Source organism: Simochromis diagramma, unplaced genomic scaffold (assembly GCF_900408965.1).
Source record: "Simochromis diagramma unplaced genomic scaffold, fSimDia1.1 OVJJ01000453.1, whole genome shotgun sequence".
NCBI classification, from domain to species: domain Eukaryota; kingdom Metazoa; phylum Chordata; class Actinopteri; order Cichliformes; family Cichlidae; genus Simochromis; species Simochromis diagramma.
In genome coordinates, this window is record NW_024387471.1 from 1114827 (window position 1) to 1129360 (window position 14534).

The 14534-nt window shown below is 48.1% G+C and overlaps 1 protein-coding gene across 4 annotated transcripts in view; it reads right to left on the bottom strand.

Annotated features, from left to right (window-relative positions):
- dennd1b (DENN/MADD domain containing 1B) overlaps window positions 1-14534 on the bottom strand; it is a 92571-nt gene that overhangs the window by 39348 nt on the left and 38689 nt on the right. For 2 of the 4 annotated variants that reach the window (XM_040015032.1, XM_040015030.1), the window contains 5 exons: window positions 11244-11313; window positions 9633-9713; window positions 8721-8780; window positions 6028-6081; window positions 5433-5543 (listed from right to left, as the gene is read on the bottom strand). In XM_040015032.1, the coding sequence (XP_039870966.1) occupies window positions 5433-5543; window positions 6028-6081; window positions 8721-8780; window positions 9633-9713; window positions 11244-11313 (376 nt within the window). The remainder of the gene's footprint in view (window positions 1-5432; window positions 5544-6027; window positions 6082-8720; window positions 8781-9632; window positions 9714-11243; window positions 11314-14534) is intronic. The other 2 variants (XM_040015031.1, XM_040015033.1) reach the window with 2 other exon arrangements.

Consider the following 14534-nt stretch of genomic DNA (forward strand, 5'->3'; position numbering starts at 1 on the left):
CACACACACACACACACACACACACACACAGAAAGAGGCGTTAGCTCATCCCCCAGATTAAAATAACATGATTAAATATGGAAAGAGAACAGAGGTCTGAGGGGCTCCTGCGGGACTTCATTAGGGCAAATTGCCAAAGAATGAAACATGAGTTAGCCAAGAGAGACTGCGGGCTAGGCCAATACCGCCGGGACCCCGGAGCAGCAGCCGCTGTTATACTGCTGCAGCTTCACAGTCAATGTGTGAAGCGGACACACGCTATCAGACGCACACGCGCGCAACTGCCAGGAGACCCCCTGCTCGCTGACACACGCAGTGTCACAATTGACCGGCCAAAAGCGGGCGAGCTCGGCGGCTGAAAACCACCGCTGCCAGAGAGAGAGACGGGCCCCACCCCTCTGAATCCACCCAAAGATCAAGCCCGGACATCTGAAAAGCTCACAACAGAAAGCCTGTGTGTGTGTGTGTGTGTGTGTGTGTGTGTGTGTGTGTGTGTGTGTGTGTGTGTGTGTGTGTGTGTGTGTGTGTGTGTTTCCCTCCCAGCGTGTGTGTTTGGCCAGGAAAAAAAAAAAAGCCAACGTCTTTTCTTTTTTCCGTTTCGTTTTAATTGTCTCTCTGCAATCTCTCATACACGCAGTCCCACAATAGTTAAGACTTAATCAACATTTAATTGGTGTCTTGCTCTGTGTATCTGCATATGCATATTTCTGCTTCCTGCTGTCTTCAAATAAAACAACAATGCCACGCTCCTGTCAGGATTAATTCCCTGGCAAACAGTTTGGGGTTTTTATTTTCCTGTTTTTTTAGTTAATTCTGAAAATAAATCAATGCTATGAATATTAATGTATGAAAGTGAAGCACTTGGTGGAAAAGTGACGATCAGAACTCTCACGCCCTACGATGCTGAGGGGCCATTAAAATTGCGATCGGGAAAGGTCACCGATCTGGCTGCGGTTCTGCACGCACGCATGTGTGCACGTGCCACGTGTGCATGCATGTGCGCGCACGCACGCGAAGCGCAGAGCCAACAGGCTACTGTATCCCTCCTCTGGGAGTGAGAGACAAGCCCCAGCCATTCGCTGGTACCAGGAGGTAATGGCTCAGAACACCTCGCTAACCAACTCCAATTATCTCCACCAAGCCTCAAGGTGAGCCCCCCAACCGGCATGATTTACTCTCAGGTTGAAAGTGAAAACAGGAGTATCTCTCTGCGCTTCTCTTCTTCCCAGGCTGGGTGGCTGGCTTGGGGGAGTCGGCCGAGAAGGGAGTCTGAAACTAAGATAATGATTTATAAGGCAAATCTAGATTTCACTTTTCATTTATGTGCTATCTCCAAAGCGGTGGAAGCGGCAGCGCGCCTTAGATAAGGTAACTCGAAGGGAACTCCAGAGGAATACTTCACATATTTGCTTCTCTAATTCAGCCTAATACACACGGCCGTGTCCTTGTCCTGGTTTTAGAACAAATGAGGCAAAAAGTAAAAGGAGGATAAATTGAAAAAGAAAAAAAAAAGATACCCCTGTTTTTTTTTCTTCATTTATAGGGGGGCTTCACATGAGAGTGGGTCATGAGAGGCTAAGGCTGATAAAATATTTGCCAGGCTGATAAATAATAGATGAGTGGAGCCAAATGGCTTACACGCTCCACAAAAGACCCGGTGCTTAATATTCCATTCAATGGAGAATCACAGATACAGTCCCCAAGAACAAATACAGGATTAGGTGCTGGGTCCAGTCCTCGGGGACCAGGGCTATGCCCGGTAATGAGGGGCTGCCTGCCTCCTACACACTGTGCATGTGTGTGTGTTGCCCCTTCCTCTGAGAGAAGCTAACCGATTATACAGCGACAGCCTGCTTCAAAAAGCAGTCAAGGTCTTTGGTTCTGCCCTGAGAGCTTTTTAGTGCGCTGTAGCCGAGACAGAAAGTGTCCATACTAACACGGGTCTTCCCAGATCTATTCAGTGAGACTAAAGGAAGGACAGACCGAAAAGAGAGGGATCGAGAGATACAGAGGAGGAGGTGAAAGTTGGAGAAGATGGAAGAGGAAGAAAATTTGCAACTCAAAGTCGACGCCATAAACTCAGGAATGAAGCAGTTTATCAATAATGAGGTTGGATGTGATCCTTTGTTTCCTGGCGATCAGCAGCAGAATAGAAAAGGGGAGTTTTTGTATTTACACATATTTTATTTGCCACTTTTTCACTGAATCGAGGACAACAACGTTTAGATAAATAAACCTCAATTTTGCATCCAAACTGTGTTTTCATGACCGAACAGCAGCGCCGCCCTTCAATTAAGTCCAGACCCGCTCGAGACATCAGCGCTCTGCCATACCCTTCCCATTATTCTTCACCTGAGCAGATTGACATGAGGCACAAACAATGCTGCTACGATCGCACTTAAAGAGGTCCTATGACGGTCGCCGAGCCTTTAACCAGCTGCTCTCTGGTTTAAACGCAGCAAGAATAACCGCTGCTGCGGGCGACCTAATTCAGTTTGACAGGAGGAATCGACACGGCCGCTCTTGACCTCCTCACACCGGCCTGAAACACTCGCTGCCTCTCCTTCCAACTTTGTCCCTGTGCGCTCTCCAAATTCAATCCTGTTTTCATCCCAAGTCTCCATTACTTATTCCGTTTCCTCCTCTCCTCCTGCTGTCCTTCTGTCCCCTGCCACCTCTCCCTCATCCCCCCCACCTCCCTGTCATTGTATTGCTGTGTTAGCCTTTCCCTCTCCTCTCCGGAGTAGTCACCAATTACCCACGCTCTGCTTTTCCCTCTGTTGACAAACGCCGGTGTCAGGCTCTGTACGACGCAAGCATGCCACAAACAGGTAGGTGGCGGGGGGGTAGAGAGGGCACGCAGGACAACGCAGGCAGCAGCCAACGCCAGGCCTCCCACACAGTCCCTCACAGGAAGACATAAGGCATAAGGTACAAACACCTGTGAGCGCAGACGACTCGCACAAACAGATGCATGCTTAAAAAAAAGAAGCCGACGCTCTGAACACCCTCTGCACGCACATGTGCACGCACACCATCGCGGCGACGACACGCGCCTTAAGACACACGGCAGAGACGGGGCAGAGACGAGTCTATCGAGGACAAGGTGGGGGAGGAGGGGGGAGGATGTCTTGATGTTCTGCAGTTGCCCAACAGCAGACAGACACATTAAGACTCCCAGGAAGAGGCAGGCAAAGTCAGAGAGAAAGAGAGGTGTAGTGGGAGAGAGTGAGAGACAGATGGACAGAAAATAATATGTCAGAGAGAAAGAATTACTAAGACAGAGAGCGAGGGGGGAGAGACGCCGAGAGAAGTGGGAGAAAGAGAGACGGGGAAGGAACAGAGGAAAAGGCTGGAAACAGAGAGGCAGCTGGCACTCCAGGGCACGCTGGATGGATAGCTCCTTGTTAGCATAGGCCTGACAGCCTGATGAGAGGGCTGCTGTCAGCCAGTGCCGGGGTCGGGGCGGTGTGAATTTGGGCGATAGGCAGGGCAGAGGCTGGGCTGCAGAGCTGGGGGGCCTCGGCATATGAAAGACTCAGAGGGGGTCCTCCCAGCTGACTAGTTAGAGGAAGGGCCGATGCAGCCCTATTATACGGGCCTATGACAAGGCTGCACGCACGGCTGGCTCCCGCCCCTGCGCCACCGCCGACTGGCTTTTTTTTCTTTTTAAACAAAAAACAAAAAAAGAAAACAGCGGCACCATTCACCTCTGGTCACGAAGCAGCAATAAGTCAACTGACGCATTGTTGTACGATCATGATTTATTCCTTTGCTTTTGGCTGCTTGCGAGACGCGGCAGCCATGTACCGACAGACTGACACGCTGGGTTCACCGGGGGCTTTAACACAGGCAGCACCTCGAGCAGGCAGAATAAATGCAGCACATCTCTGAGCGTGTGTGTGTGTGTGTGTGTGTGTGTGTTTCTATTCCCCGTCTCACTCTGCTCGGTTGAGATGCTGGACAGGCGGAGGTGGTGAAAAGCAGCTGGATGGTACTAACGATGTTACTAACAATACTTTCTCTCATACATCTTCTATCTGTAGCAGACTGGAGAAACACTGGCTGTCCATCCAGTGGCTGCCGACGCTCACTTTAACCAACATTTGGACGAACTCTGACATAAATTATAATTCTCTCATCCAGTAACATATTCGATCACAAGACGGGGAACCGGATAACGAGCCGGAGCGCTTTCAAGTTAAGTACACATACGCTCAGATACGCGGCTTCGAGAATGGCGGCAGCCATTTCCGCTTGAACTTGCGGGTCAATCTGCCCAACAACAAAAACAACGCATCACAGGAGCAGTAATAACACCGGGCCTGCTCGTAATCCCAGCGGAGATGTGAAAATACTTTTGTGCTGCAGTTCCTGACATATAACGCTACCAAACCAAAACACCTCTCCCCGAGGAAGATGGATGGATAGATGAGTGGATGAAGAATTGCAGAGGATAAAAGGCTCACGGAGGTAAAGGTCTGACGTGGAGGCTCTTAAAATATCCTGTCGGCATATATTTGTTAGAAAAACAAGCTGAGATTTGTCTTCGGGCAGCAGAGGACTGTAAATCACAGACAGGGAAAAAATAAACCCCTCCCCTCCCCCCAAGTATTCCTGCTGAAATAAAAACAGTCTCACCCTTGAGTCTGATCATTTACATCATGCACCGCTCCTGTCACTGCACCGTGTGCTGCTTGGATCTCCAGCACAGGTGCTGCTGGTCTGAGGAGCTGAGGGGAGACAGGTGAAATCCTCTAAGGGGCTGAGTCATTTTCACAGGTCTTCCTGATTATAGCTCCTGTGGGAGACCTTGGGAACGGTTCCCTCCAGCGCCCAAAACGCCAGGCGTGGGCCCCTGCGGCTGCTAAGTGTTCTGCAAAGGTGGCAGGACCAGCAACGCCGCGGATGCAGATAGGACTAGGATGACATCACTTCCCTCTCCCGCCTCATAAACGTTTGGCCTCATCAGCAGCGAGGATAACGGAGAGAGGCCGGAATGAGAGATTTCCTCCCTCGTGCAAACAGGCAGCGAGTTTAAGTTTTGTGAGAGAATCGAGCCCGCCTCTGTGGACATCAATGCGTTCCCATTATAGGACGCAAATAATCCAGCTTTATCGTGGGCTGCCCGTCAGACCGGGCGGGGGCGGAGGGGTCGACAGATCTCCCCACATAAGCAGCAAAGTGTCAGATAAATATTCTCAGCATACTTGTTAGGGTTTGATGTCCTGCTGGAATATTGATGAAGGGACTCATGTTCAATCTATGCTTCAGCCACATACTTTATAACGAGGGTGTTAGAGCTCCACACCAAGGCATCGACAGCCCCACACGTGCAGACACGCCGGCTGAAAGCTCCACCTCAGCTCGAATTAAAAACAGAAAAGCACAAAGACCGAGTGTTTGTCGAGCGTCTGACGGGTGGGACTCACAGTGCTAAGCTTGCTTGAGGTAATGATGATGCGGCGTTCGTGCAGCATGCTGGCGTAGAGCTGGAGCATGTTGTTGATGTCCACGGCCACAAAGTACTCGGTCAGGTTTCTCTGGAGATGGACAAGAACAGGAGGACATTCAGGTTGGTAACAAACTGTCCTGGCACAACTCGTTTGCAGTAAAGCGCCAACGCTGCAGACTGAAGCCAGAGGAAACGCAGCAGTTGGACTTGTACGATTGCACACACTGTTCGGGAAACTTGGCAAACTTGTGCTAACTGCATCCCTTACACAGAGCCAGCGTGATGGCACGTAGCTGTAAGTCCCCGCCTTAACGCTTCGAGCTGAGATTTGAATGCAGAAATCAACAAAGGACGCGAGCTCAGTTTGAATCTACCAACAGCCATGCCAGTCTGTGAACCTTGACATTAAAAGCAGAAGCACCGCAGGAGCTAAAGCTGATACAAGAGCGTGATGCAATCATTTCAAAGAGTGACATGTGTATCTGATTAAAAACGATTAGAGGCAAAGATGTTCCCAGAATACAGGGATTTCTCTTTATCTCTTCTTCCTTTTCTTTTCCACACATACTTACACTCTCAGGGATAGTTGGCAGTCCATTGATATCCGGGGCGATGAAGTAGGAGTGCTGCGAAAACACAAACATGAGGAGAAAGAAGAGGGAAGGTCACGAGCGAGGCACGGCGCTCACGCAGGAGAGAACGAGGGGAAGAGGGAGAGAAAAAGGCCGTTCACTTTGTTCTATGATTTATGGCTCATCTTCAGCTCTGTCTATATGAATTGCTGAGCTGGTGTCTGAACTGTGGCAATGCTTTTATCAGGCCTACAGAACAGAGAAAGCTCAATAGCAGCTCAGCTCCCCGTAGACACCGACTGGGGTGATGTCTCCGGTGGAAAACGGAGTCTTTATTTAAGCGTTAAAAAGGCTCGCGGAGAGCGCGCGTGCACGACTCGGCGCAGACGCGCACTCTCGCGCACCGGTTGTTTAGAGGATCACAGGGCTGCCTGTCTCACTTTGGGAGAGCAGGGCAGGTTCAGTGTTCAGATCAAAGAGGCCTGAGAGAGGTGCTGTTTGGAGGTAGACAAACCACCAGGTGAAACACACTGTTGTGCGTCTCACACACACACTCTCCTGGAAGTACAGCTGCGCTTCTCTGAGGCCTTCGACTCAACCATCTGTTGCAGCTCTTCGTTCACAGGTTAGAGTCTCTGAAACACACACTGAGACAAATCAGGTTAGAACGGATCAAAACTTTCAACTCTTTACATCATTAAACAGTCATTTACATTGGGAGTAACACAACAATGAAATCGGCAACTTGACACCCACCCGCACCACCACCAGCACCACCCATTAAAAGTCCACCACAGTCAGGCAGGAAAAAAGCATGGAAACTTAATGCACAGGTGTCCAACTCCAGGCCGCGAGGGCCGCTGTCCTGCAGGTTTTAGATGTGCTCGATCCAACACAGCTGATTTAAACGACTAAATGACCTCAACATGTCCTGAAGGTCTCCAGAGGCCTGAGAATGAACTGATCATGTGATTCAGGTGTGCTGACCCGGGGTGAGATCTAAACCTGCAGGACACCGGCCCTGGAGGCCTGGAGTTCCCCCCACCTCTGTTTTAACGGTAAAAGGATCCGGTTTGTGTTCTGAGCTCGATCATCCGATTTCATCTTTGCCACTTTGAACGACATTATTGACGAATCCGATTCAGCGTTTCCAAAGAACGACGACCCGCCAGCTCGTCTCATGATTGCTTTGATGCTGAAGACTAAACTCTGCATTTCTACGGATACGTTAAAGTCTTTCTACAAAGAGACACAGTAGATTTTATTTGCACATCATCATAATTTAATGTTGTTTGAATTCTCTGCCTGGCGACAAAGAAATATTCAGTTTAGTGTAAAACAAACAGCCCTTTCACTCCTTAAATAAATGTGAGTTAAGGTCAAAAAAATGTGAAAAACCAATTTTCACGAGTAAACCATCAGTTTGCTCCCAGCGGACGGTCACCGTGCTGGTTGAACAAAGCTCAGAAGAGATAAAGACGCAGCAAATAAACAGAAACTGGAGCAGACATCAAGGTCTCTCCCCCGAAGCTTTGTATTATTGCTAAAGCCGTATTTGTATGCGTATTTTGCACGGCGACTTTCTGCAGCTGAAAAATAAAAACAAATTCGTTCTGATCGCTTAACGAGATGCGGGGTTGCTCGCCGAGACAGGAGAGCTCACGCACTGCAAACACTAACCAGACGCTCGCTCAGCCTTAACATCCGTAAGTTCTCTTAAAGATCCTTTTGTGACTTTTTGCTGATCAGCCCAAAACAAGGTTTTTGCTTGTTGCCAAGTAAGAAACAAAGCCACGTGATTTTCCTGCCCTCGGTGATGCCTGACAGAAAACACTAAAGCGAAGGAGCGTCTCCGGTTTCCACGTGCTGATTAGAGCTACAGTTAAATCAACGTCAGGCGCAGCGTCGCCGTGTTCATGTAGAGAAACACTGGTGGTTAGTTTGTGGTTACGCTGCAGCTCCGATGCAGAGCTGCGAACAAATAAAACTGCACACAAATAGTCACACGTGATTGGTTGACGGCATTAGTACTTGGTCATCAGCTTTAAAGTTGAGTTAATTCAGCTCGTCGTTGGAAACCTCTACCATTACCCATCTATCATCTATGATAAAAGACAATAAATAAATAACGTGTAAAATCGAGGACTTGGTGCTAAGGACCGCCACCCGTAACCACGGTAACTCTCCGCCTCCCTCTCCTTGTGCTCTGTGTAACTAAACAAAGTTACAAATTCGCGGCGCTGTGATAATCACAAGCCGTGCTCCTCAACTCAACCCTGCCTTTCATTGGCTGTTTGCTTGCTTATCACCCCCCCACCCCCCACCTTGTTCTTTCGAAGACTTGTTTATATAAAAACATTGAAAGTGGGTTAACTGGAAAGGCATCAAGGAGATTTTTTGAGTACAATTGCCTTTGCTTTAAACATAAAGAGAAGGGAAAAAAGACTTTTGATATTCAGAGAGAGAATCTAGCAGTGTGGAAGGGCATTAATCATTTACAAAGTTTGATTGTTTTCCAGAGGAGAAGAAACATACACCAAGGCCCAGGATAGTTTGTTTTTGTTATATTTAAAAAGATAGCGCAGCTTATTTGGCCAAATTGGAAATCCGCGGCTCCCATGCGATTAGTATAGCAGCAGTTTCATATTTCGCCTCCTCCCTCCTCTGCCGTTCGCTCATTCCCCTCCACTCACCGGCTCCTTGCTTCGCCGATCTCTCAGTACTTGCCCAGTGGCAATATACAACTGCTCATTCTTGCACAATGAGAGGGAGAGAGAGAGAGAGAGGGTTCACAGATGAAAGGGGACAATGATTCTTCTTCTTGGCTGCCATGATAAAACAAAAACACACTTTAAGGGAATAATTCTGCTTCATCAATTAAATATCAAACTAGTGGCTTCTCCAGAAAAAGAGCGAAGGAGAGATGAAGCTATCACCTCTGTTCTCTGGGGCTTCTTTTCCAATCAAGACTCAGACGGGAAGAAATGGACTCGTTAGCCTTCACAGAGATTTATTGATCGCCTCGTATTAGTCTTGTTAGGCTGGAAATTCATATGTTTAATTAGACGAGTGTTCTTCTACAGCTGTTTGTCTAATTGGTCCGAAAAAACAAAAAACACTAAAGAGAGGTGGTCCCCGAGGGCAGAGGCTCCCACGAAACCCTTTGATGCTGTTACAGTACAGAGGCCCTAAAACTCAAACAGATACTGGAGAGAAACCATCACGCTCGTCTCGAACAGGGACGTGACAGAGGCCGAGCTGTGTCACAGGCCGGCTTTCAGCGGCCGAGCTCGTTAGGCCGTTCCACTTTTTGGATAAGCGGAGACACGGCGAGCTGTGAAAGGAGGCTTCCACTTTAAACATGTCCGGCTCAGGCTCATCGCACGCCGAAGCAACGGGTTTCCAAACGGGGTGTCAGTCGCTGTTCCCACCTACAGCATCTACTGCTCTGCTCTCTCATTTATCTCAACCTCCGCTTTCCTCCACCCTCACGCGCTCGTTTCTTCTTTGTGACGACTTTAATTCTTTTTTAAAGTTGCACGCTGCCACAGTCACCACCTGTCCCCTCTTTCTGTCTCTGATAACGGGGAACACAAGATACCTACCACACTCAGGTTGACGGGCGTGAAGGGCTTTGGCACAGGCAGGTCATAGAGGGAGTTCAGCACGTCGTTCAAGTCGTTTTTCTAGAGGAGACAAACAAACAAGGAAAAGAGACGCGTGAATTTTATTCACTTGACTTGTTGATGTCACAAGTTACGTGTCAATCTCAAACACGGCGCTGCTGCAGACCACAGGGCCGTAGGGCTCCGCAACATCCGACCGACATATGTTTAACGAGAAACGGCGAGGTTAAAAGACGAGCCGCAGACGCTTATTATCCGTCGGCGTTGATTTACAGCCCGAGAGCGGGCTGTCAGTAATTAAGCCCCCACCCCTCGCTGCAAAGACAGAGGCCGCAGGAAGCCGGCAGAGAACTCGGTCTGACCACAGATCAGGCCTGAGACGATCCTTCCAGCACTTACGGCTCTTTGACAGGATCGCCGTTCACACCCTCGGCCTCCTGCTGGAGAAACAAAAAGGAGGGACGACTGTTTGCTTCAACTTCCTCTCTGAGAACTTTGTTTTGGTTTTGTGTATGAGCCGCTGCTCGCGCCAGGAAATGAACGCCGAGCGTTTGTGTGTGTGTGCGTGCATGAAGTGGAAAAGAAATAGAAGCAATAGACGGCAATATACAGTAAAGGGAAGGAGGGTTAAGGAGGGAGGGGTGCAATCGAACAGCCTCCTGTCATGAGAGCCTCAATGCTCACACGCATGGTCAGCAACACGGCCTGGGGAAACAGTTCATTTACCCCTCGCCTTAAACCCTCATCGCTCTTCTGTCTTCCCTCGTCTGTCAACATCTCCCTCTCGCCTGGAACGGACAGCGGGGTAAATAGAAACCAAATCATGCACACTAACACTTCAGTCACCCAGGATTTCCAGCTATCCTTCTGTCTCCGTCTTCCTCGCACAAACTGTCCTGATCTGCTTTTGCCCCCACCCCCTCCTCTCTTCATATTAGATTATTCTGATGAACTGCAGGAGTTTGTGTGTCTGCCATTGTCTACTTTAGACAGACACTTTGTCCTGATCGCCGTTCTCAGAGGATCTTGGAAGAAGCAGTGACTACATGACAATTGAAAGTGATCCCAAAGCTCCCTCCCTTCAGTCTAAACAGTGGAACATCACCTACACCCGCTGCACCAGGCGCTGCGCATCTCCCCAGTTTGTTGCATATTTTACATTTCCCCTCCCTCTGCTAGTACAATGCAGCGAAAAGTCAGGGGAAAAGACTTTAGTGGTGTGTGTGTGTGTGTGTGTGTGTGTGTGTGTGTGTGTGTGTGTGTGTGTGTGTGTGTGTGTGTGTGTGTGTGTGTGTGAATTTTCTTGTTCTTAACGATTTGTATTCCAGTAAATCATCAGGAAAAACTTCCAGTGTCAGATCAGCGTTTGGTCTGTGAAATGTCAACACTGTTGCTGCTAACAACAGGAAGCGAGTCGAGCCCGAGACGGCTGCTCGCCAAAGACGACGCGCGAGAACACAATGCAGGAAAACATCTCGCCGCGGTGCCGTGTTTGCGTGTCTCTCAGGCAAATCCCACTACACCTTTCCTCATTTTGTTTTCCATTAGAGCACAAGTGTAAATAGTCGACACAGAAAAAGACCAGATTACCTGTTGTTTCGATAAGTAGTCTGCCAGGGTATTTAGAAGCTTGTAGTAGATTTCAAACCAGGGTAGGTAGCTGCAAGAGTCAGAGAGGAACGTGTTAATGTGCAGCACGGGGAAAAGCTTTCATTCATTCAGTCATCAAACCGGGAGGTGACGAATCAAAGCAGGACGCGCACGGCGCTCCCCGGCAGACGTGTGCGTTGCACGAACGGCGTGACCTGAAGAGCGCACTGCATACAGGGCATGGACTCTGTCAGAGTCGTTACACTGAGGAGGAATTAAACGCTATCTCGTCCTTATTATGGCGTTCTTTCGTGCTTCGGGCCCTCGGCATTCCAAGAATTCCCACCATGTCTGCTCCTTAAATGAGGAAACAAAAACAATGGATTCTTTAGGAAGAAAGAAAAAGCACCACGGCTTCGTGTGATGTGGAGGGATGCTATGGTTTACGAGCATGCTGCTCCCAGATGCACAGGCTTAACAAAAATGCCCCCCCTCCCCCCCCGCTTCTTCTTATGCCTTTTGCATATTTAGAAGAAGAAAAAAAAGCTTTTCCTTATGTAATGAATGTAAAATAAATAAATTCATTAACAAGCTCAAAAATAATTTATACTGCAGTGTTTGTGTTCGAGCTAATCACCAAGTACACCCACCATAAGCTAAAAGCATCTGCAGCATGGCTTTCTTTACAAAGTTGACATTTTCTTGGCCAAGTCGACTCGTTTCTGGGTGGACGATGGCCAACATTTTCCTTTTGGCACCAAAGCTGCGAGGCCTCAGCTCGTTTAATGTTATGCAATCAAATAATAAAAACATGGTGTCCTATCAACTTATTGCATTTTTATTTCATTCAGGCTCTTAACATGCAGTTTTAAACACTGCATGTATAATGACTCTGAGTAAGGACCAGCACTGCCATTAAATAAACAGAGACTCCCATTAATGCTTCATTAACTCTCCTGCATTGCAGGGCTGGGAAAAAGAATTAGTGACCAAACGAGCCGGTCAATCAAACGTGGGCTGTTTTTTATTTGATTAGCAAATCGAGACGTATTAAAAGCCCTGGATTGGCCTCGTACTCCTAAAGGCAAAGTTTTGCGTCTCAGACGGTCGGCTGGAGGAAGAGGAGTTTGCAGGGCATGGGTCACTGGCTGCTCCGCAGACTGGAATTAACAGACAACTAGAAAACAATAAAGTGGACTTGATGCAAATTTTCAGATCGCATAAATCCGCGAGGGGCCAATGACGAGGAGAGGTGCAGCGAAGCGCACCAATCAGAGAGGCTGAGTGACCATTAGTCTGAAACAATCAGTCTCTTAACGCGACGATTTTGTGACATCTGCACGAAGATTTACCGCAATCGGGTCACACTTGCTGTAGAGGCCCAATCAAACGCGCGGATGTTAATTTGGTGACCGGATATCAACCTGTAGACCCATTTCTGCCACGTCAAAAGGCAAATATGTGCACGAGGGTCAGTTTACACAACTTCAGTCTGATGTAAAGACCGAGAGAGAACAAAGGCCGGGCTTATCTGAGCCTCGTGTTTAAAAACCAGGCTTCTGGACATCAATCTTTCATTTTTCACCACAGACGTAAACGACTCACACTCGTTATGCTGCTGGTGCTGTAAATCCTCAGTTTTACAGAAAAGCGCATTATCACCGTGACGACAGCCAACCGCAAATTATCAATATTCCTGCAACAGGATGATTTTTCCCCCTTTATTCAAACGCAATCAAATGAATAAAACTTCAATGAGACACTGTTTTGCTCTCCCCCCCCTCCTCTGCTTCCTGTATGGGCAAAGTGAAAGTTTGGAAAGCTCAGAGAGATACTCCTACTCGTCACAGTTCATTGCTCAGATCTGTTTGTGCTTCACAAATCCTCCGATAGAGACGGAGAGGCATCTATCATTGGAGTGCTCGGTGCGTGGGGGCCCCCGCAATCTCTCCTGCCATTTTAAACACGTCTTCCCAAAGTGCCATGCACTCAGAGAATGAACCGGTTAATCTGCGACCCACTCACAGCCTTCACAGCGCTCTTCATCCCAGACTCGGACCATAACGGAAGACAACACGCGCCTTTGGAGCTTTGTAATCGGAGCGTTGTGGACACGAAGACGCAAAAATACAACCCAAGACTGAAAAAGAAACAAATTAGCCAAATTACTGCTGTAAGAGAGGTACTTATTAAACAGTTAAAAGCAACTTTGTTGCCCACCAAGGAGACCACAGGTTGCAACACAACTCCCCAGCAGCAGCAGCCGCCGCCCCCTCGAAGCACAAACGACCTTAATAAAGCCTAAGACCCAATCACAAGGACCCTCTTCTGCTGCCATGCACCTCTGACAGGTCAGAGCAGTTTTAGCCCGGCGGTTTGAATGTCGGGGCTCGTCGGTGTCGTGCGGCCTCTTTTCCTCCCATAAAGTACCTGTTGGGTGTTTAGCGTGACAGTTATTCCTGTTCCTGTAGATGGCTCTTAAATCTTATTTAACGCACAGGCACCTGTAATCGTAAGTCATCTCACACTTTGTAGACGGCTCACTGGAAGACTGCCTTACACGACTCCTTTCTGGGGTCGAGGGTTAAGTACGGGGACGAGCGAACGCTAAACCAAAAGCAAGTCGAATCGATTCAGGAGCCTCAGCTGTGATATAAACTTTATTTTACTCTTTAATTACACGAAAAGCAGGCTTTGGTCATCCTGCTGGGGTGAAAACGGCAGAATTAAAAGTGCACTGTGTGTGTGTGTGTGTGTGTGTGTGCACATCTTTTCAGAGCCCTGCCTGGAGGAAGCCTGGTCTTTTTGGTCACGACTTCAGCGACGACACTACAAAGAGCCGTCCACATAAAACTGTCCTGCTCATTAAGACACTTCCTCCCGTAAGCAGAGGTGACAATTTTACGGTGCAGCACTCGAGCAATCACAAACTGTTTTAATGAGTCCTATTTTATATTTGGGACCTAGAAGAACAAATATGAACATGTCGGCCCGGGCCGCCGTCGTCTTGTTTCACATTTGAAGAAAAAACTACTTTTATTATCTTAATTTTATTTTATTTTTTCTTGTATTATTAACATCATAAACAAAGATAAAGTCGCGACCGAGGACCTTGAAGACGGGAACTTTATTTCCAAATTTCTTGCACACATTTTAGTCCTTTTAAATATCCTCGCTCGTCGTGTCCTGACACAGCGGGGATATTTAAGATGGAATAAAAGTAAAAAACTAAAAACATAACCGAGCTGCGCATTAACAATTTTAAATGAACAAAACAAACAAAAAAACAAA